Raw genomic sequence first — 26,989 nt, forward strand, 5'->3', positions numbered from 1 at the left:
TGCAAATCAATATGTATATTTAAGCTATAGCAATACAGGAATGGTATATGTACACATACATTATAATGAAATTTAAATAATTCCTTGACGAATATGGAGTTTTGAGTCCTGAAGGATGATTCTAGCTACTTCGAGTCCTTAGGAACCATAAGGATATGGCTATCAAACAGGGAATCCACCCCCCATGCCTCGCTGATGTCCAGAGTCTTCAAGACCAGCATGTCCCTGGATGATCCTGTGGGTTGGGATTTGGGGTATGCAATTAGTACTGTGATTTAATAATTTGTAAAAATCCTTTGAAATGTAATTTATTAATGGTGATTAGATGTATTAAAGTTCCCAAATGGTAAAGGAAATTGTAATTGGGGGCTTAATAACATTCTTAAATACTGAACTTACTAAGAAACCAATGTAATTATATTTTTTATAAATATTATTAGTTTATTATTATTTTTGTAAATATAAGTTGGTCATATCAACACGGACATATTAAACCAACTATGTGTACAAGAAAATGTAGCTATTACTTGGTACAAAATTACAGCAATAAATACAGCAACTAACAGATGAGTAAAGGAAACTAGCACTGTTTACAGTCATTCAAGGCTAAGTGTAATGTGATTACAAGAAAGTAAGTAATTATCAAAAGAAGCCACCAAACAGGGAAGGCTGTGTAGCACCATCAAATGTGCGGAATAATCAGAGGGCGCTAAATATCACCAAGGATGACAATACAAGAACAGAAACGCATAAGGCGAACGATATCAAAAGTATCCGAGTCACCAAGAATTCTATTGAGGGACAAGCGACCGCGGGGAACGGTCGGAAAACAAGACGCATGCTCGTCCCGGAAGTCAGGACATTCAACAGGGATATACACGACCGTAATAGGGACAATGCAATTTGGACAATAAGGAGCAGGGCGGCACTCCATTAAGTGACCATGAGTTAAGCGAGTATGGCCAATATGCAACCTCGCCAGAGCCGTTTCCCATCGCCGGTTACAGTAGTAGGAGGACGGCCATAAGGACACACAACTCTTAAGAGTATGCAGTTTGTTACTAGTAACAGAAGACTAACAAGCCAGCCAACAGATAAGGATGGAGGAATGAATAACTGGGTAAAAATCGGAATAAGGAATACTTTTACGAGAGATGGGGCTAGAGCATACAGCTTCCCTAGCAGCAGCATCCGCACACTCATTTACAGAGACACCAATATGGCTGGAAACCCTGCAAACTCAACTGACTTACCCTGCAAAGGGTAAGATCGTCGACATAGAGAGAAAAGACGCCAGAAGGAAGTGAGGAAAGAAGACCTTAGAGGGCAATTAGAAAAAGAGTAGTGCTCAGAACACTACCTTGGGACACACCTTCATATTGCTGGAAAGAGGCAGAGAGAGCGGTACCAAGCCTCACCCGAAAGGAACGACGAGAGAGGAAGCTTTGGAGAAAGTGAGGGAGATTACCACGAAGGCCAAAAGAATGAAGTTGGGACAGAATATGATATCGCTAAGTGGTGTCTTAAGCCTTTTCCAGGTCAAAATGGACGACAATAACGGAGGTCTTCGCAGCAAAAGCAGTATGAATATAGACCTCTAAGTTCCCCAGGACACCTGTTGTGCTGCAGCACTTGAGGAAACCAAATTGAGAAGGGGAGAGGTGGTGATAGTGTTCTAAGAACCACATCAGACGAACGTTAACCATACGTTCAAAGAGTTTGCAGACACAACTCGTGAGGGCAATAGGGCGAAAGTCCTTAGGGGAAGTTTCCAGAGACCCTGGTTTTCGAACAGGGAGGACAACGGCATCGAGCCAGTCTTCAGGGACTGACGACGACTCCCAGATCCGATTATACAGGCTCAATAAATACTGAGACGTGCACAGAGGGAGATGGCGAAGCATCTCATAATGAATGCCATCGGAGCCTGCTGCCGTAGAACTGCAGAGGGCCAGGGCACCTTACCTTGAGGTTACCTTGAGGTGCTTCTGGGGCTTAGCGTCCCTGCGGCCCGGTCGTCGACCAGGCCTCCTGGTTGCTGGACTGATCAACCAGGCTGTTGGACGCGGCTGCTCGCAGCCTGACGTATGAGTCACAGCCTGGTTGATCAGGTATCCTTTGGAGGTGCTTATCCAGTTCTCTCTTGAACACTGTGAGGGGATTGCCAGTTATGCCCCTTATGTGTAGCGGAAGCGTGTTGAACAGTCTCGGGCCTCTGATGTTGATAGAGTTCTTTCTCAGAGTACCTGTTGCACCTCCGCTTTTCAACGGGGGTATTCTGCACATCCTGCCATGTCTTCTGGTCTCATGTGATGTTATTTCTGTGTGCAGGTTTGGGACCAGCCCCTCTAATATTTTCCACGTGTAAATTATTATGTATCTCTCCCGCCTGCGCTCAAGGGTGTACATATTTAGGCTCTTTAGTCGGTCCCAATAGTTTAGGTGTTTTACTGAGTGGATTCTAGCAGTAAAGGATCTCTGCACGCTCTCCAGGTCAGCAATTTCTCCAGCTTTGAAAGGGGCTGTCATTGTGCAGCAGTACTCCACTCTAGAGAGCACAAGCGTTTTGAAGTGTCATCATCGGTATAGCATCTCTAGTGTGAAAAGTTCTTGTTATCCAACCTGTCATTTTTCTTGCAGTTGTGACGGCTACTTTATTGTGTTCTTTAAAGGTAAGGTCTTCCGACATGAGTACACCCAGATCCTTTACATTGCCTTTACGTTCTATGTTATGATTTGCCTGAGTTTTGTACGTGGTTTCCGTTTTTATATTTTCATTTTTTCCATAGCGCATGAGCTGGAACTTATCTTCATTAAACACCATATTATTTTCTGTAGCCCATAGAAAGACCTGATCTACATCTGATTGGAGGTTTGCCGTGTCCTCTATGTTGCCTACTCTCATGAAGATAGAATCAGAGGTGGGGGGGGGGGCCCCAAGGAAAAAAGCGAAGCCTTCTTTCCCGCCGGGGAGGAGGAAGGAGACGAGCCAGGCTTACGCTCCTGACTCAAAGAGACAGGTGTTCCAGCAACAACATACTGGGCAACAGGCTCAAGCGTCTCAACAGGAGAAGAACAACGAAAGCAAACAACACGATGATCGCTAGGAGAGTGATGGACACCAGCCCGCACAGACAGGCGGCATGGAGAGCTAAGAGATGGAGGAGAAGGATGGGAAGGAGGATCGGAGGGAGATGAGAAAGAAGACACAGGAGACATGGGTAGATTGGGTAGAAAGAAGGGGAACCCCACACAGAGAGCCAGAAGGGGGACCCTTATGGACAGAACGTAAAAGAACTGGGGAGGAGGTAGTGGGCGTATCTGGGTCTAAGGCCTGGAAATGGTTGCGAGACTGAGGAAGGTGGGAAGGACGAGGAGAGGAAGAGCGCAACACTCGAGCATAAGAGACGCCAGTGAAAGGGGGGAGACGGCGGACTTGGCGCCTCGCCTCAGTAAAAGACAAACGTTCCCGGTTCTTCAAGTTGAGGATGGCTGCCTCAATTTGTAATGTATACACGCGGGGGGAGAAGGTAGGGTGGGCCTCACCGCAATAGAGGCAGCAAGCCTGGGGAGAAGAGCCCTCCAACTTAGAGTGACCTTCGTCCCCACACAAGGGACAGAGTACTGGAGCATCAGAGGGCACCATGCCCAAACCTCCAGCACTTATTACAGAGCCGAGGAGAGGGAATGTACTCCTGAACGGAGCACCTGCCACCAGCAGAAATGACAGGGCAGAAGGGTCCGACCATAAAAGGTAATTTTCACAACCCGTAGGGGCTGACGACGATGATCACGACGGGTACGAATAAACGTGTCCACCTGGAGGACAGAATGGCCCTGGGCTTCAAGGATATGCTCGATATCTTCGTGGCAGTCCTTTGGATTCCTAACACTGGTTGCATCATGGTGTGGGAGGAGAATAGTGCCAACACTGGCGTTTAACCGAGCGCCGCCCACCAAGCCCCCTCATGACAACAATGGACCGGACAGGGAGGGGGAAAAGGTGCAGTAGTCACAATGAGAGACCGAGCCATGTCAGACCGAGCCATGTCAGGAGACGAGGAGTTCACCACTGGGGGCTTGGGACTCGACCCTACCACAGAGGAGGGATGGAAGCGGGAGGAAGTAGTCTGGTCTGGGCCCAATGTAGCGGGGGCTACAGAGCCCAGTCTTCCAACACAGTCCGACTTGGGGGGGGGGGGGTTTAGTTGCCCACCCCACGAGCCTGAGAAGTTATAAGAGGATGATTATTCAGCGACAGAAACGAGGCGGTAATACTTTCATTCACGAATGAGCCCCCACACCCACCATAAACCCACAATTAGAGAATAGGACACCCAACAAGAGACAGGCTGGGCCCCCAAAGGATGAGTTGTGAGTATACGCCCCACAATCCGTGGAACCGTTAGTCCATCGAGATCGGGTTTAGCGACGAAAGAAGGATTGACAATAAAAGCGTCCTCTCGCTCGTGACATTGGGTACCACAGTTCTACGGGTGAGAGAGTGTGCCTCCCCAAACACCTGGGCATCAAAACAGAAGATGTCCGAAATAATAATCAAGACTGGCAAAAGGTCGGATGGCAATGATAAGTAGAAAGGAAATGAGGGGGGGGGGAGAAAATGAAACATAAGAAAAAGGAAAAGACTTCCAGCATAATTAGTGAAGACAGCAGCAGGAGCATAAGGCCCCAAAAGGTCAGAGGACTGACCCATGGAGCATCACACTCCAGCAGCCGCCCACCAAGACCCCTCACGATAACGGGCTAGAAAGGGAAGGGGTACTAACATTTCAGTTAACCCAGCTCTATGTATGAAGCTAAATATATATTATTTAGTCCTTTCTAAATACGTTAAATGATGTAAGTAATTAATTATCAAAAGAAGGCACCAAACTGGGAAGGCTATGTAGACGTTAAATGAAAGTCATCGCCATATTGAGTGACATTCAAGAACAATTTATCACACGAAGGAAGATTTACAGATGCACGATGTTAAGGGCTTCAACCATCTACATCTACTTTTCACCATCTACCGGGTATACTATTATATACGGGGATCGTCAGGCATTAACTACTATTGGTTTGTTTTATCATACTCGCCTTGCGTTCCTTCCACGCCTTCATTTACTCCTTTTGACATTTCCTCTTTGAGGGCCTTTTTGTTTTTCTCTTTCATGCATTTATTTTTATTTCCTGTTTTAATATAGTTAAATCATTCCATTCTTATTTTGTACTTATTCTGTTCTCTTCTCCTCGCATCTCTTATCGTTTATAAAATCCGAGAACTCCCCCTTTCCCTCATCTTTACTACACTTTGGCCTTCTTCCCCATCTTTACAACATCTCACCTTCTTAGTCCAAGCAGTTCTACGTTCATTCTGACTTTATTGAAGTTATTTCATCTACTTTACTCTTACCGAACTCGAGCTTGACGGTTCTGAAGGAGATGGAGTGAGGGAGCCCAGGGGTGGGTGGAGGTCCATCATGGCACACCTCCAGGAAGTACCTGCAGTCCTCCTTCATCGCCTCCTTCACCACCTCCAGGTACCTGCCAACACAAGGACGTCACTAGAGGTACACAGTGACCTCCCAACACCACCTCCAGGTACCTGCCAACACAAGGACGTCACTAGAGGTACACAGTGACCTCCCAACACCACCTCCAGGTACCTGCCAACACAAGGACGTCACTAGAGGTACACAGTGGCCTCCCAACACCACCTCCAGGTACCTGCCAACACAAGGACGTCACTAGAGGTACACAGTGGCCTCCCAACACCACCTCCAGGTACCTGCCAACACAAGGACGTCACTAGAGGTACACAGTGGCCTCCCAACACCACCTCCAGGTACCTGCCAACACAAGGACGTCACTAGAGGTACACAGTGGCCTCCCAACACCACCTCCAGGTACCTGCCAACACAAGGATGTCACTAGACTAACCGCTGACTCTTATTTAAAGAAACTGTTCATTGAATGCTCTCAGGGACAATAATTATGGAAAGGTCTATCTAAACTAAGTCGAATGGTATTTTTAGACGTAGTTGTATAATATATATATATAAGAAGTCGGTACTAGACTTTGGTGTAGTACCGACTACATTGGCATTTGCCTTTCCATTGGAACCTGCTGCATGGGTAACAGCTTCTTCCCCGTATCAAGCTATCCTGGCTGTGTGCCCTAGAGAGGCCACTCCAGACCGACAACCAGAGCACAACTCCATAGTCTCCCGAGACTGATGGATGCCTACTACTAAACTATACCACATTAATTAACTAAACCATAGATGATAGTGGGAACTAATTAACAGTCACAGCGGCTTCTTGCTCAGATTTGACGTGTGTCAGATGACCTAACCTGACGTCCAGTTTTTTTTTTTTCAATTTTTTGTTTGACAGGTTAAATATCAGCCTCAGGAGCTGATACAGCTTAAATATCAGCTTCAGGAGCTGATACAGCTTAAATATCAGCTTCAGGAGCTGATACAGCTTAAATATCAGCTTCAGGAGCTGATACAGCTTAAATACTAGCTTCAGGAGCTGATACAGCTTAAATATCAGCCTCAGGAGCTGATACAGCTTAAATACTAGCTTCAGGAGCTGATACAGCTTAAATATCAGCCTCAGGAGCTGATACAGCTTAAATAAAAGCTTCAGGAGCTGATACAGCTTAAATAAAAGCTTCAGGAGCTGATACAGCTTAAATAAAAGCTTCAGGAGCTGATACAGCTTAAATAAAAGCTTCAGGAGCTGATACAGCTTAAATAAAAGCTTCAGGAATTGAATTAACGTGTCTGGCTGCTTAAGGCTTACATTCCATTTTTTTTATTTTCCCCATTTTTTGTTTACCAGCTGTTTTAATTTAACGCGAAAATGTATTAATTGTGGCTTTGTGGTGGTCTTTCTTGTAGGGTCGACGTTCGATCCCCAATGTCTTACCTTCCTAGGACATCGGAAATTAGGCCATAGGAGGTTGTTCCCTAACTGCGCCCCCCCCCCCTTATCCTCAGGTGACCTACCGGAGCCTGTCGCCCGGCCGGATGGCCGTGTAGGCCCCCCAGGTGACCTACCGGAGCCTGTCGCCCGGCCGGATGGCGGTGTAGGCGCCCCAGTCGAAGACAGCGTCAAACTTGCCCAGGGCTCCTGGCGGCACCTTGGTCACATCGCACACATACACCTGCAGGCGGCCGTCACTGCTCTGTGGGAGGAGGGAAGAGTGGCAGAGTCCTGTCTGCTGACGACCACAGACAATCTGGGTGATTATCCTGTCTGCTGCTGAGCACAGTGTCTCTGGGTGATGGATTAGTGAGAGCGATGACGATGGATTGGTGAGTGTCTGGTGGTGATGGATTAGAGGGAGGATTTACCCTGGTTATATTAAACATTTACAAAAGTGAACGACAGCTTCCTTATATACAGAGCAATAGTCTCGTAAGGGTATTATTAACCCTGCCTAGGCCTATAACAGGTACCATATGGTCAAACGTACAAAAATGGACTGTCGTAGACAACATGCTTCATACCTGGTTGATGGGGTTCTGGGAGTTCTTCTACTGCCCAAGCCCGGCCCGAGGCCAGACTTGACTTGTGAGAGTTTGGTCCACAAGGCTGTTGCTTGGAGCGGCCCGCAGGCCCACATATCCACCACAGCCCGGTTGGTCCGGCACTCCTTGAAGAAAACAATCTAGTTTCCTCTTGAAGATGTCCACGGTTGTTCCGGCATCAATGTCCATGATCTGTATTATTTTGTAGAGGACACGACCAATGCCAAAACCCAAAGCTAAATATTCCAAGGCCTAGTGTAGCTCATATATGTACTATATTAGGCCTAAGATAGCGTACAATAAGCTGGAAATTACTTTACGCATTAAACACGTTTGGTTAAAAACAAAAAAGTACCTTTTTATTTTTTTTAGTATGTCGTTTGCCATTTTGTATGATATTCAGCGATACAAAAGGTGACTCTGTACAAGTCCAACAGTACATGCTGTGTACGTTTGACAAAATAGTTGCTGCAAAAAATATCATTACTGTAGTAAGAGATCACGTCTTTCTCCAAAGTTATGAATTTTCTCCAAAAAATTCGGTTTTCGGAGGTAGAGATCCATTATGAGGATTTGGTCCGTTATTAAGAGGAACCCGGTACATAGAGGTCCGATCTTTTTGGCCGTTCCACTAAGCTCTTCCGATCCAGAACCATCTCTACCACTCATGCACAACCACTTGGGGTGGACGGTAGAGCGACGGTCTCGCTTCATGAAGGTTCAATCCCCGACAGTCCACAAGTGGTTGGGAACCATTCCTTTTCCTCTCCGTCCCATCCCAAATCTTTATCCTGGTCCCTTCCCCGTGCTATATAGTGGTAATGGCTTGGTGCTTTCGCCCCCTGATAGATCCCTTCCCTCTACCACCCATACCTTGTAGAGCTTCCCGAAGGCAAGGTCCTCGGTGGCGTGCTGGAGATCGGGGTACAGGTCGAAGAACTGCTTGACTGGCTTCTCCACTCCCTCCAAGCCCACCACGGTGTTGCCTCTGTCGTACAACCTGACGAAGGAGGAACTGGTTACTCAGAGTAAGTCGCAATAACGCAGCTAAAAATTTGACACCCTCGAACCCACACATCTGAAAATAAAATGGACGTTTTGGTCCGTCCTAGATCCTCATGTGACGACGTTCCGGTCCGTCCTGGACCCTTATGTGACGACGTTCCGGTCCATCCTGGACCCTCATGTGACGACGTTCCGGTCCATCCTGGACCCTCATGTGACGACGTTCCGGTCCGTCCTGGACCCTTATGTGACGACGTTCCGGTCCGTCCTGGACCCTTATGTGACGACGTTCCGGTCCATCCTGGACCCTTATGTGACGACGTTCCGGTCCGTCCTGGACCCTTATGTGACGACGTTCCGGTCCATCCTGGACCCTTATGTGACGACGTTCCGGTCCATCCTGGACCCTCATGTGACGACGTTCCGGTCCATCCTGGACCCTTATGTGACGACGTTCCGGTCCGTCCTGGACCCTTATGTGACGACGTTCCGGTCCGTCCTGGACCCTTATGTGACGACGTTCCGGTCCGTCCTGGACCCTTATGTGACGACGTTCCGGTCCGTCCTAGACCCTTATGTGACGACGTTTCGGTCCGTCCTGGACCCTTATGTGACGACGTTCCGGTCCGTCCTGGACCCTTATGTGGGGACGTTCCGATCCGTCCTGGACCCTTATGTGACGACGTTTTAGTCCGTCCTGGACCCTTATGTGACGACGTTCCGGTCCGTCCTGGACCCTTATGTGACGACGTTCCGGTCCGTCCTGGACCCTTATGTGACGACGTTCCGGTCCGTCCTGGACCCTTATGTGACGACGTTCCGGTCCGTCCTGGACCCTTATGTGACGACGTTCCGGTCCGTCCTGGACCCTTATGTGACGACGTTCCGGTCCGTCCTGGACCCTTATGTGACGACGTTCCGGTCCGTCCTGGACCCTTATGTGACGACGTTCAGGTCCGTCCTGGACCCTTATGTGGCGACGTTCCGGTCCGTCCTGGACCCTTATGTGGCGACGTTCCGGTCCGTCCTGGACCCTTATGTGACGACGTTCCGGTCCGTCCTAGACCCTTATGTGACGACGTTCCGGTCCGTCCTGGACCCTTATGTGACGACGTTCCGGTCCGTCTTGGACCCTTATGTGACGACGTTCCGGTCCGTCCTGGACCCTTATGTGGGGACGTTCCGGTCCGTCCTGGTCCCTTATGTGGGGACGTTCCGGTCCGTCCTGGACCTGGACACGACTTGATAATGAAGCCAAATGTCATCACTTCATTCCCCGATGTGTGGGTTGAGTGTGTTGACTAATTTACCCCGGATGAGCAGCGACGCCTCCTCCTATCTGACATTTTCCTCATGTTAACAAATGAACTGGAAAATCATACACATTTCAGCAAGATAATTAAGGAATCTGTAAGAAATACTACGCCTCAAGATGAAGGTTACATAGCTCATGTGCTCAATAAATGATACATATAGCAGCCATGACACCTTACAACGTGATCTGGGACAATTATACTTATTGCTGGGACAATCATACTTATTGCTGGGACAATCATACTTATTGCTGGGACAATCATACTTATTGCTGGGACAATCATACTTATTGCTGGGACAATCATACAATTATTGCTCTAATTTGTGTTTTTAAATCTGCCATATCATACAGTATCTATAGTTATCATTACGATCTACGGTCTGTAGATCCGAGTAGCTCTTGCCCACATTGCAGATAAATACTCTGATTAACTACGACTGGTAAATCACATCTAATAAAGTTGTTAAATCACATAAACTACGTCTTCACAATAACAGGCTTAAGAACCACGGTATAATCATGCTACGATCACGGAGGACTAGCCTAGACCCCGCGTTCTGATCTAGAGGTCTCTGCTTACCAAAATACAATTAGACAAGTTACATAAAACAAATGACAAATTATTTTGTGTGTGTATCTATGTCCCTCTAGGGCGCCTATGCCAATGAATGACTCTTCTAGGTGAGCAAAGGCATCAGGTGTAAGGAAACGTACCCCTAATTCTCGCCTTGCACGGGAATTGAACCCGGGACCATTCTGTTGAGAGCTGTCTGCATTGACCAATCCCATTAAATAATAAACCAATAGGAAATACATAAATCTCGCATAACGCCAACATAGTGTTTGAAAAACAGGAAAACCTGTTTATGGAAAGAGAAGGGATACGAGACAGACTAACTCACCAGCGGAGGTCGGGCGACCTGCCACACAGGGGTACCAGCACTCTTCCAGGCTCCGAGGGTAGGAGCTCCTTCACGTGCTCCACCAGCTCAGCTGACGGATGTCCCTTCGACCCGCTCCAGGGCTGGCAGGGAGTAGTTGTAAGAGTTAAGTCAGGTAGATATGGTAAGAGTTGATGGGGAATTGTGAAGTGCACGGGAGAGCTAGGACTCCCAACCCACACAGCTGAGGATAAAGCCAGAGGCGAGTTGACCAGACCACACACTAGAAGTTGAAGGGACGAGACGTTTCGGTCCGTCCTGGACCATTCTCAAGTCGATTGTGAAGAGGAGGTAGAGACAGGCAATAAATAGGCAAGAGAGCTGAGGAGGAAAGTAAGGTGTTGGGGATAGTAGTAATAATGAGAACTGCAGAAAGCCTATTGGCCCATACGAGGCAGCTCCTATTAAAACCACCGAAGGAGATAGTAATAGGAATAAGAAGAGGATAGCAAGGGAGCGTAGGAGAAGACAATGAACAGAAAAAGGGGAGAAGAGAGAAAGAAAAGGAAAGAGAAAGAAAGATAAATGGAAGGGGGAAAGCTTATGTTAAGTCACGTTTGTTAGAAAGATTAGAACATTTGAATATATACTGTGAAAGGGAAGAGTCCACAGCAACAAAGCCAGGACTCAAGTTCATGTTGGGTACATTGTGTATAAGAGCCGATTCTACAAGACGGCGTCTGTGTAGAGTAGAGGCAGGAAAGATTAACGCCAGAGGCGAGATTTTAAATCATGTTATAAAAGTCCAGGACAGCTAAACGTTGCCACATAAGGGTTCAGGACAGCTAAACGTTGCCACATAAGGGTCCAGGAAAGCTAAACCTTGCCACATAAGGGGTCCAGGACAGCTAAACGTTGCCACAAAAGGGTCCAGGACAGCTAAACCTTGTCACATAACGTTTAGCTGTCCTGGACAGTTACGTGACAACTTTTAGCTGTCCTGGACACTTAGGTGACAAAGGTCCAGGACAGAAACTGGACATCAATGATCTCTAAACTAAGCTCTTCACCTGTATAGTGACCTACACTCAGTAGTCATTTGCCTATCAAGCATCCTAGCTGCACCCATCCAGTGACAAGGTCACGCACCTGTACACCTGTGACACTGTTACACCTGACAGTGTGTTTACCTGTAACACTGTTACATAGTGTTACAAGGTAACGACCTATAACACTATGTAACAATGTCCCCCCCCCTTGTTCTAATTCTTTATGCCTCCAAGGTATAGAAAGTGGCTGTTATTTCCCCTCTCAAACTCTGCTTTGACCTTTGACCCCAAGATAGCTGAGGGAAGAACTGTTGAAGGCTGGCAACTCCTTATCCAGATAAGAGCAGCCTCGTTATCTAGATAACGAACATGACACGGCCAGGACAGGGTGAGAAAGCTACCATCATTCTCCAGAAGCTAAATTAATACTTATTGACGGCTTCAGTATCAGCATTGTAACACACGAGAAGGTGAAGGGACGACGACGTTTCGGTCCGTCCTGGACCATTCTCAAGTCGATTGTGTCGACTTGAGAATGGTCCAGGACGGACCGAAACGTCATCGTCCCTTCACCTTCTAGTGTGTGGTCTGGTCCTCATACTTTAGCCACGTTATTGTGACTCATCGCCTGCACTGTAACACACGTTATAGAGATGAGTGTTACATAGCGCAACACTCCTTACAGAGTACAATTTAAAATAATTGTTTTGCATTGAATTTATTTGGATAATATTAATATAATTTGTTTCTGAATAAACACTGAAGATCATTGATATTTGTAAGTACTGGCATGAGGTCCCCTGATAATCTTTTATTTTCACGCAGTAAGTCAAAATAACGCGGCGGAATATTTGACACTCGACCCACATATCACAAAATAAAGGAACTGACAAGGTTTCGGTCCGTTTTGGACCATTGTCAAGTGGTGTGATAATGGTCCGAAACGTCAGTTCCTCTATTTTCTGATTGTGGGTTGAGTGTCTTCTAATTTAAGGATTGAATAAATTGTTCTTATAAGGGTTTCATATGACGTAATTTCATGTCTTTCAGTCAACTTCACTTCACTTCTCACTACCTTCCGATTTGTATATTTTAAGCAATAAATTACAATGTAATAAAAGTGAGATCGCCGGAGTGTTTCAAGCGTTGGTTAGACACAAGAGTAAATCTGGGTGGGTGATAAATAGGAGCTGCCTCACATAGGGCAAAAGGTGTTCTGTATTTTCCGATATTCCATCACTTATTTGCACCTTTCCTGCCATAAATATAGTGACAAAAGCCTTAACTCACCCACTTCTCATAGAGATGAGCCCAGTTGACCAAACTCCACTCCAGCTGTTGCAGTAGAGGGTCCTTCTTCATTTCAGAGACGGCGTGGTTGTTGAGGCCTTTAGCGTGGCTGTTGAGGCCTTTAGCATGGTTACACTGCACGTCCTCCTCCTCCCCCCCTGGGTGAGGACCGTGGTGGTGGTGGTGGTGGTGGGCGTCGTTCATGGTTCTCTATTGTAAAGATGTTCTGGAATTCAATATAACTTAAATTCAACCATTAGAAGTTGCTGACAACAATGAAGAGGATTGGTCGCATCAAGTTTCATAAATAAGTGGATAACGAGTAAGTAATTATCAAAAAAGGCCCCAAGCCAGGAAGGCTGTGTAGCACCATCAAATGTGCGGGATATTCAAAAGGTGCTAAATATCACTAAGGATGTCAACACGAGAACAAAGCGCACAAGGCGAACGATATCAAATGCATCTGATTCACCAAGGATACTATCGAAGGACAAGTGACCGCGAGGGACGGTCAGGAAGCAAGACACACGAAGGAAGCAAGTGTCCGTGAGTTAAGCGTGTATCGCCAATACATAACCTTGCCAGAGCTGTTTCCCACCGCCGGTTACGGTGGTAGGAGGAAGGCCGTAGGGACACGCAACCCTTAAGAGCACGCAGCTTGTTACCAGTAACAGAAGACCAACGACCCTGCCAACGGGCAAGGATTGAGGAATGATTAACTGGGTAGAAGTCGGAAAAAGGAATACCTTTACGGGAGATGGGACTAGTGCGGGTAGCCTCTTTAGCGGGAGTGTCCGCATGCTCATTTAAGGACACGCCAAAATGGCTGCGAACCCAGCAAAACTCCACTGTCTTAAACCTGCTGAAGATAAGAAACAGCCATTGTTGAATTTCGACTACCACCGGATGGACTGGATTAAAGGACTAAGAGCCATGAGAGCACTGCAAGAATCAACAACAACAAAGGAGGATTGACTGCGAGAAAGCAGTTGAAGAGCATAGAGAATAGCATAAAGTTCTGCCGTGAAGATGCTAGTCTCCGGAGGCAGGCGACACATATAGGTGTGGTCAGGAAAAACAACAGTAGCCAACACCGTCTGCAGACTTAGACCCATCGGTGAAGATGGATATGGAGCGGGAGTGTGAAGAAAAGTGTGCAAGAAAAAGGCGTTTCAGAACTGTAGGAGTGGTAAAAGCTTTAGTCATGTGGGTCAGTGCTGTACAAAACTTAGGAAGGAGGGGGGGGCCCTCCACGGGGGCAAGGATAGAATGACACGAGGAGAAATATTGGTGACACGAACCGAAGAGAACCTTGCAAGCAAGACAACCGTACAGAAAAAAGTACGAGGTGAAAGGGAACAGGGACGACAGGAGGGGTAAAGGTCAAAGAACAGCATAAGCGAGAGTGAGGGTGTTGTAGGGGCCATACAAGGTAGTGACCACGGCGATCCTGTAGAGACAGGACGCCGGTTTTAACATACAGGCTGAAGGTAGGAGTCGAACGTAAGGCACCAGAGCTGAGGCGCAACCCAGTATGGTGCAGAGCATCAAGACGGCAAAGGGTAGAGGGAGAAGCAGACGAGTAAGCAAGACAACCATAATCAAATTTAGACAGCATGAGAGGAATGTAAAGAGCGGTGTGTACCTATCAGCTCCAAGAAGTATAGGAAAAGACCTGAATTAAGTTAAAGGCCGTAGAGCATTCAACACGGAGGTAAGAGATATGGGGCGACTAAGACAAAGGAGTGTCAAAGAATAACCCCAAAAGCTTATCTCTGTACACAAGAGGATGACCATAAAGTGACAGGGGGGGGGGGACGAAGAACGACCTGCTTCTGAGTAAAAAGTTATAGCTCAAGCTTTAGTTGTAGAGAACCTGAAGCCATGATTGATGGCCGAGGACGACACGGCATCAACGGCAAGTTGAAGCCACCGTTGGAGGGAAGGCGAATCATCACCACGACAACAAAGGGTAAAATCGTCATCATACAGAGCTGAGATGATGTCAGAGGGAAGAGAGAAGACTATTGATGGCAACCAGGAAAAAGAGTACAGCCCAGAACACAACCTTGGGGTACACCATCGTATTGCAAAAATAGAGGCAGAGAGAGCAGTACCAAGCCTCACTATAAAGGAACGACTAGAGAGGAAGCTTTGTAGCAAGAGAAGGAGACTACCACGAAGACCACCAGAACAGTTGGGACAGAATGTGGTATCGCCAGGTAGTGTCATAAGCCTTTTCCAGGTAAAAAAGGACAGCAACAACGGAGGTCTTAGCAGCAAATGCAGTACGAATATAGACCTCCAACTTCAACAAGACATTAGTTGTGCTGCGACACTTGCAAAAGTCAAATTGAGAAGGGAAGAAGTGGTGATAGTGTTCCAAGAACCACAGCATATGGTCGTTGACCATACATTCAAAGAGATTGCAGACAACTCGTGAAGGCAATGAAAAACGAACTTTCAACAATGGGTATTCATACCCATTGTTGAAAGTTCGTTTTTATGGGTATTCAATGGGTATTCATACCCATTGTTGAAAGTTCGTTTTTATGGGTATTCAATGGGTATTCATACCCATTGTTGAAAGTTCATTTTTCACCTCATCCACCTCACCCAAATGTAGATATAAACCTCGAAGATGTGTAAGCTCTATTCAGTTTCAGTTGTGTGTTTGTAAACTAAAGTCTTTGAAAATGTAATAAGTTTTACGAAACGCGCTCAAGTATCGCGTCAGACTAGAAATAAAAATGAATTTTGGAGAATTGATCTTTGAATTACCATCAACAGTGAAAAGAAACGTAAGAAAGATAGAGAAAATTCGTGTAAGAATTATTAATCTTACTTTTTCGGTCATATTTAATAATATATGTCTACAGGAAAGACTGCTACCAAAATATACTAAAATATATATATATATATATGAATGAAAACTCACACCCCAGAAGTGACTCGAACCCATACTCCCAGAAGCAACGCAACTGGTAACTACAGGGCGCCTTAATCCGCTTGACCATCACGGCCGTCAAAAGGAAGTGATAGCCGAGGCTATTTGAGCCACTTCCCCGACGGCAACTCGGATGGTAATCTTGGGCATAGCATTTCACCAAATCACCTCATTCTTTGGGGCACACGTGAGGAACACAAATGCGAACAAGCCTGAATGGTCCCCAGGACTATATGCGAATGAAAACTCACACCCCAGAAGTGACTCGAACCCATACTCCCAGAAGCAACGCAACTGGTAACTACAGGGCGCCTTAATCCGCTTGACCATCACGGCCGTCAAAAGGAAGTGATAGCCGAGGCTATTTGAGCCACTTCCCCGACGGCAACTCGGATGGTAATCTTGGGCATAGCATTTCACCAAATCACCTCATTCTTTGGGGCACACGTGAGGAACACAAATGCGAACAAGCCTGAATGGTCCCCAGGACTATAACTATTTACCATCCGAGTTGCCGTCGGGGAAGTGGCTCAAATAGCCTCGGCTATCACTTCCTTTTGACGGCCGTGATGGTCAAGCGGATTAAGGCGCCCTGTAGTTACCAGTTGCGTTGCTTCTGGGAGTATGGGTTCGAGTCACTTCTGGGGTGTGAGTTTTCATTCGCATATAGTCCTGGGGACCATTCAGGCTTGTTCGCATTTGTGTTCCTCACGTGTGCCCCAAAGAATGAGGTGATTTGGTGAAATGCTATGCCCAAGATTACCATCCGAGTTGCCGTCGGGGAAGTGGCTCAAATAGCCTCGGCTATCACTTCCTTTTGACGGCCGTGATGGTCAAGCGGATTAAGGCGCCCTGTAGTTACCAGTTGCGTTGCTTCTGGGAGTATGGGTTCGAGTCACTTCTGGGGTGTGAGTTTTCATTCGCATATAGTCCTGGGGACCATTCAGGCTTGTTCGCATATATATATATATATATATATATATATATATATATATATATATATATATAGTACACGTTAGACTCTTATATCTAGTCACCCCCCCCCCCCCACAAGGGACTCAGGATGCAACCCCATAAACTCCCAGGTACCTATTTACTGCTAGGTGAACAGAGGCATTAGGAAACGCACCCAACTACCGGGAACGTTGTCTATCTAAACTAACCAATTTCCTGACAACTTGTAATGTGGTAATCATGTCTCGCCTAATTCTTCTGTCTTCCAGCGACGTGAGGTTCAATTCAAGGAGCCCTTCCAAGTAACTCAAACCCCTTCGGTCTGGTACTAGTAAAGTGTCATACAGTTTGAACCTTCATCAACTTGGTCTTATGTGTGACAACAGACCGGTGTGGACCAGGCTGGGGGCGTGAACCTGCATCGATTCTCAACAGGATTTATACTCCCTTCAGAAATGCATACTCTTGTGTACGTTTTCTTTGACATTACCCATTATTTGGCATTACTGTACTGCAATAATGCATCATAATGGGAGGGGCACATAAAAAACGGGAAATTCAGACAAATAGGAATCATGCAATAGACTACAACAATTAGCAACACAATAGGTTACCTCACTATTGGTTTGTTGCACTAATGTACTTAAGTAGCCTACCTGAGCCAGAGGGCATCAATATTGCAGGAAACAGGAGGAAACGTCGAGTGAGAGAGAGAGAGAGAGGAGCGTGACTCCTCCTCCTCCGGGTGCTGTTGGTACACTGACACAGAAAACGGGGACTTAGCACATTGTTTACATCGTGACTCGGCAAACCTTTATGGTGTAACCTTGAAGCTGCGACTAGATACCGCCAGAGAGCCTCACTACCTCACGATGACTACGCCAGCCCGTCCTCCAAACAAAGAACATAAACTAAAGTCCATTCCATGCACCCGCCAACATAGGACATATAATCTTGATGAATGAAAAACGGTTTACGCACGACTCACAACTGATGACGTCCGAACACTTCCGGAACAAGTTTTTTTTTTTTTTTTTTTTTTTTTTTTTTTGAGATATATACAAGAGTTGTTACATTCTTGTACAGCCACTAGTACGCGTAGCGTTTCGGGCAAGTCCTTAATCCTATGGTCCCTGGAATACGATCCCCTGCCGCGAAGAATCGTTTTTTCATCCAAGTACACATTTTACTGTTGCGTTAAACAGAGGCTACAGTTAAGGAATTACGCCCAGTAAATCCTCCCCTGCCAGGATACGAACCCATGACATAGCGCTCGCGGAACGCCAGGCGAGTGTCTTACCACTACACCACGGAGACTGCCGTGGTGCTTCACTGACGACTTTTTTTCGAACCACAACGCTGTAAATGCTTCACTCACGTACTACAAATACAAATAATCGCCAACAGAACCTAAACACATAACCTAACTTATGCCTAAATATGCACACTATGCTATTATAATATTAATTTATATTTGAGAAAATTTCCGTTTTCAATGAACAGATTATTATTATTATCAACATCTTTATTGACAAAATTAATTACAATTTTGCCTAATCTGAGGATTTTGATAGTCTTATTAAAGTGAGGATAATGCTGGTATTCACTGTCACGCAGGACAGAGGGTCATACACAAGACAATAGGTCTAAACTGTAGGCTGAAGCACATATATATCATGGTTACAATCAATGTTTTAATGTATGGATATGTGAAAACAACTTTCTACTGTGCACTGCCACACAAGGGCAGGGATGGGTTCATAAGTGATGCAGCTTAGAAGTAATATATATAAAAATTGTTCTTGATTCTTTAAAATGGACAAGCAAATTTTGGGTAAATTGTTAGGATGTCGTCCAGAACACCTGAGTCAATAAAATAGTTACACAGTTGGTGGTACAAGAGGCCAGGAGGTCTAAAGTCCTTTACGGTTTCACCTTCAACAATATAGTGTTCTAGTGAATGCATTAAAGGTTTATCACAGAGTTTACAATCTGAGTATTCTGGTAGTGGCTCAGCCTCACTAACCTGCCAGATGTGTCTATAGCCAAGGCGAGTTCGCGCAATGACTACATCACATTGCCTGGTCCGGTTACTGTGCTGACCATACAAATACCTATTATTACAAAACTTGTCATAACTTTTAATACTGCAGCTTTCAGGTCTCTGGGCATTTCTTAGTTCTTCTAAATATGAATTAATTTCTTTAATTTGTATGTTTCTAATAACTGCATTAGATAGTCTGTCATGTTCACAGAAAACGGTACCATCCGTTTTCTATGTGCGGCGGCTCAGACGCCAGGAGGAGATAAACAACAGAGAGCGTACAGGACGCCCGCCAGGCTTGGTAGCTGCTAGTCTTGTATCAGTTCAAGTATTAAAGTCAATAACCAAGCAATGGCTTTATATCAACCCTACAACCAAGACTTCCTCAGTAACACACAACACCACATAGTCCAAAGTCATAATCAGTGTTTTCTTTCCTGCAAGCCTCATTGGCCAATTGATCTACAAAGTCATGTTTTCCAACTCCAACATGGGATGGGATCCACACAAATTTTATACAAGAGTTATTATCATTGGCAAAAATTACATTCCATTTAATATTACAAGCTACTTCCGACATACAATGTGATGGGTTATTTAAGGACTGCAGAGCACTTTTAGAGTCACAGAAAATAACTCCACCACCATTGAGCTTAAGGTATTCAGTGGCTAGATAAATACCCAATAGCTCGGTCTGTGTCGTGCTTGCCCAGTTGTTCAATCTCTGTGTACTAGTCATGATCATTTCATTCCCTTTATACACTGCACATGCACAACCTGTTCTACCAGTGCCTAACTGCACAGAGCCATCAGTAAAGGCATAGGATTCAGTCGGTTTGCATGATAAAATTTATGAATGCCTCTGTGGGGTCGACCTCTGGATGGAATAGACTTAGAGTCGAGGACGGGTTGGTTTACTGGGAAGTGAGGTCTAGCTCCTTAGGCCCTGATTACTATATAGCCTTTTCGTACCTGTTCCGTTACAATTTAAATATTCTCATGTTCGAATTCTTTGTCGAATCTGACCTTAGGGTGAAGTTAAAGGTGGCTTCCACATCTATTTTTTGTGCACTTCACGTGTTAGGCGCTTGTTCAGAGGGTACGAATATTTCCTATAATTTCTTACACATTTGTAGACAGTCTTCAGAAACCTGATTTAGGTTTTAAACGATGTTCTTACGTGTCTTAATACTTGCTGGTTGGTCAGTAAGGTGTTGTGGTGGCCTTAATAACCCTCCAGAGGTTGATAGGTCTTAAGTCCAACACCAAACTTGCTGGTTGGTCAGTAAGGTATTGTGGTGGTCTTAATAACCCTCCAGAGGTTGATAGGTCTTAAGTCCAACACCAAACTTGCTGGTTGGTCAGTAAGGTATTGTGGTGGTCTTAATAACCCTCCAGAGGTTGATAGGTCTTAAGTCCAACACCAAACTTGCTGGTTGGTCAGTAAGGTATTGTGGTGGTCTTAATAACCCTCCAGAGGTTGATAGGTCTTAAGTCCAACACCAAACTTGCTGGTTGGTCAGTAAGGTATTGTGGTGGTCTTAATAACCCTCCAGAGGTTGATAGGTCTTAAGTCCAACACCAAACTTGCTGGTTGGTCAGTAAGGTATTGTGGTGGTCTTAATAACCCTCCAGAGGTTGATAGGTCTTAAGTCCAACACCAAACTTGCTGGTTGGTCAGTAAGGTGTTGTATTGTGGTGGTCTTAATAACCCTCCAGAGGTTGATAGGCCTTAAGTCCAACACCAAACTTGCTGGTTGGTCAGTAAGGTATTGTGGTGGTCTTAATAACCCTCCAGAGGTTGATAGGTCTTAAGTCCAACACCAAACTTGCTGGTTGGTCAGTAAGGTATTGTGGTGGTCTTAATAACCCTCCAGAGGTTGATAGGTCTTAAGTCCAACACCAAACTTGCTGGTTGGTCAGTAAGGTATTGTGGTGGTCTTAATAACCCTCCAGAGGTTGATAGGTCTTAAGTCCAACACCAAACTTGCTGGTTGGTCAGTAAGGTATTGTGGTGGTCTTAATAACCCTCCAGAGGTTGATAGGTCTTAAGTCCAACACCAAACTTGCTGGTTGGTCAGTAAGGTATTGTGGTGGTCTTAATAACCCTCCAGAGGTTGATAGGTCTTAAGTCCAACACCAAACTTGCTGGTTGGTCAGTAAGGTGTTGTATTGTGGTGGTCTTAATAACCCTCCAGAGGTTGATAGGCCTTAAGTCCAACACCAAACTTGCTGGTTGGTCAGTAAGGTATTGTGGTGGTCTTAATAACCCTCCAGAGGTTGATAGGTCTTAAGTCCAACACCAAACTTGCTGGTTGGTCAGTAAGGTATTGTGGTGGTCTTAATAACCCTCCAGAGGTTGATAGGTCTTAAGTCCAACACCAAACTTGCTGGTTGGTCAGTAAGGTATTGTGGTGGTCTTAATAACCCTCCAGAGGTTGATAGGTCTTAAGTCCAACACCAAACTTGCTGGTTGGTCAGTAAGGTATTGTGGTGGTCTTAATAACCCTCCAGAGGTTGATAGGCCTTAAGTCCAATACCAAACTTGCTGGTTGGTCAGTAAGGTATTGTGGTGGTCTTAATAACCCTCCAGAGGTTGATAGGTCTTAAGTCCAACACCAAACTTGCTGGTTGGTCAGTAAGGTATTGTGGTGGTCTTAATAACCCTCCAGAGGTTGATAGGCCTTAAGTCCAACACCAAACTTGCTGGTTGGTCAGTAAGGTATTGTGGTGGTCTTAATAACCCTCCAGAGGTTGATAGGCCTTAAGCCCAACACCAAACTTGCTGGTTGGTCAGTAAGGTGTTGTGGTGGTCTTAATAACCCTCCAGAGGTTGACAGGTCTTAAATCCAACACCAAACTTGCTGGTTGGTCAGTAAGGTGTTGTGGTGGTCTTAATAACCCTCCAGAGGTTGACAGGTCTTAAGTCCAACACCAAACTTGCTGGTTGGTCAGTAAGGTATTGTGGTGGTGTACCTCAATATCCCCGAAACATCCCGATATATGGTCAGGACTAACAACACAACAAACCAGACACGACAGGGCTCATCTCACCAAGATGTATCAAATAATAATCCAGACAATTTGTTGTTTTTTTAAGTTTAATGAAACTTCCGATTGATTCTTCTACGTCGCAGATTCTCCTGCCGTCTCCCCTTAAAATACATTTTCTTTGATGATAAAATTCCAGTTTTCTATCACAAACTCTCTTAAGCATCCTTGAGCCTGACAATGATGAGTGATCAATTACAACAAAACCATTTTACCTCGCAATTATACACAATTACATCAACTCACGCTTAAGATAATCACTATATTACTTATTTCTCAACTAAATCCTGCACATACTCAGTGCTGGCAAGAGAGTGGAACAAAATAATATACATTTTCAACAACAAATCATTCAGGCATCGCCATTGTTGATTACGTAAATAAACCAGACTGTTGATTGTTCTCCGGATGTATTATACAACAATCATAAGAGGCTGTTGTATAATACAACTCTTGGAAATATGGCCTATGTGTATTATCTTGTATCTCTATGTTGTATTATTGTGTCTGTGGGTGAGGGGGGGATGGTGTGAGGGTGGTGGGGGAGAGTGTGAGGGTGTGGGGGAGAGTGTGAGGGTGTGGGGGGGAGAGGGTGTGAGGGTGGTGGGGGAGAGGGTGTGAGGGTGGTGGAGGAGAGGTGGTGGTGGAGAGGGTGTGAGGGTGGTGGTGGGGGAGAGGGTGTGAGGGTGGTGGTGGGGGAGAGGGTGTGAGGGTGGTGGGGGAGAGGGTGTGAGGGTGGTGGGGGAGAGGGTGTGAGGGTGGTGGGGGAGAGGGTGTGAGGGTGGTGGGGGAGGGTGTGAGGGTGGTGGTGGAGAGGGTGTGAGGGTGGTGGGGGAGAGGGTGTGAGGGTGGTGGGGGAGAGGGTGTGAGGGTGGTGGGGGAGAGGGTGTGAGGGTGGTGGGGGAGAGGGTGTGAGGGTGGTGGTGGGGGAGAGGGTGTGAGGGTGGTGGTGGAGAGGGTGTGAGGGTGGTGGGGGAGAGGGTGTGAGGGTGGTGGTGGGGGAGAGGGTGTGAGGGTGGTGGTGGGGGAGAGGGTGTGAGGGTGGTGGTGGGGGAGAGGGTGTGAGGGTGGTGGGGGAGAGGGTGTGAGGGTGGTGGGGGAGAGGGTGTGAGGGTGGTGGGGGAGAGGGTGTGAGGGTGGTGGGGGAGGGTGTGAGGGTGGTGGTGGAGAGGGTGTGAGGGTGGTGGGGGAGAGGGTGTGAGGGTGGTGGGGGAGAGGGTGTGAGGGTGGTGGGGGAGAGGGTGTGAGGGTGGTGGGGGAGAGGGTGTGAGGGTGGTGGTGGGGGAGAGGGTGTGAGGGTGGTGGTGGAGAGGGTGTGAGGGTGGTGGGGGAGAGGGTGTGAGGGTGGTGGTGGGGGAGAGGGTGTGAGGGTGGTGGTGGGGGAGAGGGTGTGAGGGTGGTGGTGGGGGAGAGGGTGTGAGGGTGGTGGGGGAGAGGGTGTGAGGGTGGTGGGGGAGAGGGTGTGAGGGTGGTGGGGGAGAGGGTGTGAGGGTGGTGGGGGAGGGTGTGAGGGTGGTGGTGGAGAGGGTGTGAGGGTGGTGGGGGAGAGGGTGTGAGGGTGGTGGGGGAGAGGGTGTGAGGGTGGTGGGGGAGAGGGTGTGAGGGTGGTGGGGGAGAGGGTGTGAGGGTGGTGGGGGAGAGGGTGTGATGGTGGTGGGGGAGAGGGTGTGAGGGTGGTGGGGGAGAGGGTGTGAGGGTGGTGGGGGAGAGGGTGTGATGGTGGTGGGGGAGAGGGTGTGAGGGTGGTGGGGGAGAGGGTGTGAGGGTGGTGGGGGAGAGGGTGTGAGGGTGGTGGGGGAGAGTGTGTGAGGGTGGTGGGGGAGAGGGTGTGAGGGTGGTGGGGGAGAGTGTGTGAGGGTGGTGGGGGAGAGGGTGTGAGGGTGGTGGGGGAGAGGGTGTGATGGTGGTGGGGGAGAGGGTGTGAGGGTGGTGGGGGAGAGGGTGTGATGGTGGTGGGGGAGAGGGTGTGATGGTGGTGGGGGGAGAGGGTGTGAGGGTGGTGGGGGAGAGGGTGTGAGGGTGGTGGGGGAGAGGGTGTGATGGTGGTGGGGGAGAGGGTGTGAGGGTGGTGGGGGAGAGGGTGTGAGGGTGGTGGGGGAGAGGGTGTGAGGGTGGTGGGGGAGAGTGTGTGAGGGTGGTGGGGGAGAGGGTGTGAGGGTGGTGGGGGAGAGTGTGTGAGGGTGGTGGGGGAGAGGGTGTGAGGGTGGTGGGGGAGAGGGTGTGATGGTGGTGGGGGAGAGGGTGTGAGGGTGGTGGGGGAGAGGGTGTGATGGTGGTGGGGGAGAGGGTGTGATGGTGGTGGGGGAGAGGGTGTGAGGGTGGTGGGGGAGAGGGTGTGAGGGTGGTGGGGGAGAGGGTGTGATGGTGGTGGGGGAGAGGGTGTGAGGGTGGTGGGGGAGAGGGTGTGAGGGTGGTGGGGGAGAGGGTGTGAGGGTGGGGGGGGGAGAGGGTGTGAGGGTGGTGGGGGAGAGGGTGTGAGGGTGGGGGGAGAGGGTGGTGGGGGAGAGGGTGTGAGGGTGGTGGTAGAGAGTGTGTGAGGGTGGTGGGGGAGAGAGTGTGAGGGTAGAGGGAGAGGGTGTGAGGGTGGGGGGGGAGAGGGTGTGAGGGTGGGGGGGGGAGAGGGTGTGAGGGTGGTGGGGGAGAGGTTGTGAGGGTGGTGGTGGAGAGGGTGTGAGGGTGGGGGGAAGAGGGTGGTGGGGGAGAGGGTGTGAGGGTGGTGGGGGAGAGGGTGTGAGGGTGGTGGGGGAGAGGGTGTGAGGGTGGTGGGGGAGAGGGTGTGAGGGTGGTGGGGGAGAGGGTGTGAGGGTGGTGGGGGAGAGGGTGTGAGGGTGGGGGGGGAGAGGGTGTGAGGGTGGTGGGGGAGAGGGTGTGAGGGTGGGGGGGGCCACAATCAATACCTGAGCCACAGTAGTGTGGGTGGGGGGGGGGTGGGGGGGGGTGGAGGCAGCATACTCATCACAGCTGGTGGTGTGCACTCCCCCCCCCCTGGGGCCCCTCACTCATTGTACTCTCCTCATACTTCTCACTCATTGTCCTCACAGTCCACTCTCATTGTACTCACTGCAATAATCCCATAATCTTAAGCTACACTCATTATAATCCCTCACTACCTCACACTCATTGTACTCCACCATCCAGCTCACTCACTATACTCATTCAGCTACCTCACTCATTGTACTCCCCTCACTAATTATATTCACATAACACTCATTGTACTCACCTCACACTCCCGATACTCACCTCACACTCACGGTACTCACCTCACACTCACGATACTCACCTCACACTCCCGATACTCACCTCACACTCACGGTACTCACCTCACACTCACGATACTCACCTCACACTCACGGTACTCACCTCACACTCACGACACTCACCTCACACTCACGGTACTCACCTCACACTCACGGTACTCACCTCACACTCACGGTACTCACCTCACACTCACGACACTCACCTCAAACTCACGACACTCACGACACTCACCTCACACTCACGACACTCAACTCACACTCACGACACTCACCTCACACTCACGACACTCACCTCACACTCACGACACTCACCTCACACTCACGACACTCACCTCACACTCACGACACTCACCTCACACTCACGACACTCACCTCACACTCACGACACTCACCTCACACTCACGACACTCACCTCACACTCACGACACTCACGACACTCACCTCACACTCACGACACTCACCTCACACTCACGACACTCACCTCACACTCATGATACTCACCTCACACTCCCGACACTCACCTCACACTCATGATACTCACCTCACACTCACGACACTCACCTCACACTCACGACACTCACCTCACACTCACGACACTCACCTCACACTCATGATACTCACCTCACACTCACGACACTCACCTCACACTCACGACACTCACCTCACACTCACGACACTCACCTCACACTCATGATACTCACCTCACACTCCCGACACTCACCTCACACTCATGATACTCACCTCACACTCACGACACTCACCTCACACTCACGACACTCACCTCACACTCACGACACTCACCTCAAACTCACGACACTCACGACACTCACCTCACACTCACGACACTCACCTCACACTCACGACACTCACCTCACACTCACGACACTCACCTCACACTCACGACACTCACCTCACACTCACGACACTCACCTCACACTCACGACACTCACCTCACACTCACGACACTCACCTCACACTCACGACACTCACCTCACACTCACGACACTCACCTCACACTCACGACACTCACCTCACACTCACGACACTCACCTCACACTCACCTCACACTCATGATACTCACCTCACACTCCCGACACTCACCTCACACTCATGATACTCACCTCACACTCACGACACTCACCTCACACTCACGACACTCACCTCACACTCACGACACTCACCTCACACTCATGATACTCACCTCACACTCACGACACTCACCTCACACTCACGACACTCACCTCACACTCACGACACTCACCTCACACTCATGATACTCACCTCACACTCCCGACACTCACCTCACACTCATGATACTCACCTCACACTCACGACACTCACCTCACACTCACGACACTCACCTCACACTCACGACACTCACCTCACACTCATGATACTCACCTCACACTCACGACACTCACCTCACACTCACGACACTCACCTCACACTCACGACACTCACCTCACACTCATGATACTCACCTCACACTCCCGACACTCACCTCAGAATTTGTCTAAAGACACAGATAACATTTACTCAAAGATGAAATACAGTGTGTGAAAATTATTCATCACAATATACCTGAATTTACCTGAGGGGCCACTAAGACTCGCGTGGCCTCGGCGAGGACAGAAGGCCGTCGGCTTGTCAAA

General features: G+C 48.0%; 1 protein-coding gene across 3 annotated transcripts; it reads right to left on the reverse strand.

The window, feature by feature from the left end:
• LOC123771898 (thiopurine S-methyltransferase) lies at positions 1 to 26,989 on the reverse strand. 3 transcript variants are annotated; one of them, XM_069337868.1, is made up of 7 exons: positions 26,929 to 26,989; positions 13,085 to 13,310; positions 10,767 to 10,888; positions 8,418 to 8,544; positions 7,071 to 7,198; positions 5,417 to 5,547; positions 1 to 235 (listed from the first exon to the last, which is right to left on the reverse strand). In XM_069337868.1, exons 2-7 carry the CDS (start codon positions 13,286 to 13,288, stop codon positions 126 to 128), a joined length of 822 nt encoding a protein of 273 aa, XP_069193969.1. In that variant the 5' UTR covers positions 13,289 to 13,310; positions 26,929 to 26,989; the 3' UTR covers positions 1 to 125. The 3 variants fall into 3 exon arrangements, with proteins under 3 accessions (XP_069193969.1, XP_045620629.2, XP_045620630.2); XM_045764673.2 differs by lacking the exon at positions 26,929 to 26,989 and adding an exon at positions 17,642 to 17,799; XM_045764674.2 differs by lacking the exon at positions 26,929 to 26,989 and adding an exon at positions 17,642 to 17,778 and having other exon boundaries at positions 13,085 to 13,326.

Source organism: Procambarus clarkii, chromosome 38 (assembly GCF_040958095.1).
Source record: "Procambarus clarkii isolate CNS0578487 chromosome 38, FALCON_Pclarkii_2.0, whole genome shotgun sequence".
In the NCBI taxonomy this organism is placed as follows: domain Eukaryota; kingdom Metazoa; phylum Arthropoda; class Malacostraca; order Decapoda; family Cambaridae; genus Procambarus; species Procambarus clarkii.

Bases quoted from the DNA above. Each gene is read 5' to 3' on its own strand.
- LOC123771898 (XM_069337868.1), bottom strand. From the start codon at position 13,288: ATGAACGACGCCCACCACCACCACCACCACCACGGTCCTCACCCAGGG. The intron at 8,545-10,766 runs GTGAGTTAGTCT...CTCCTTCGTCAG, and splicing joins AGGTCGCCCGACCTCCGCTG to GTTGTACGACAGAGGCAACA. The intron at 7,199-8,417 runs GTATGGGTGGTA...CTCCTCCCACAG, and splicing joins CCTTCGGGAAGCTCTACAAG to AGCAGTGACGGCCGCCTGCA.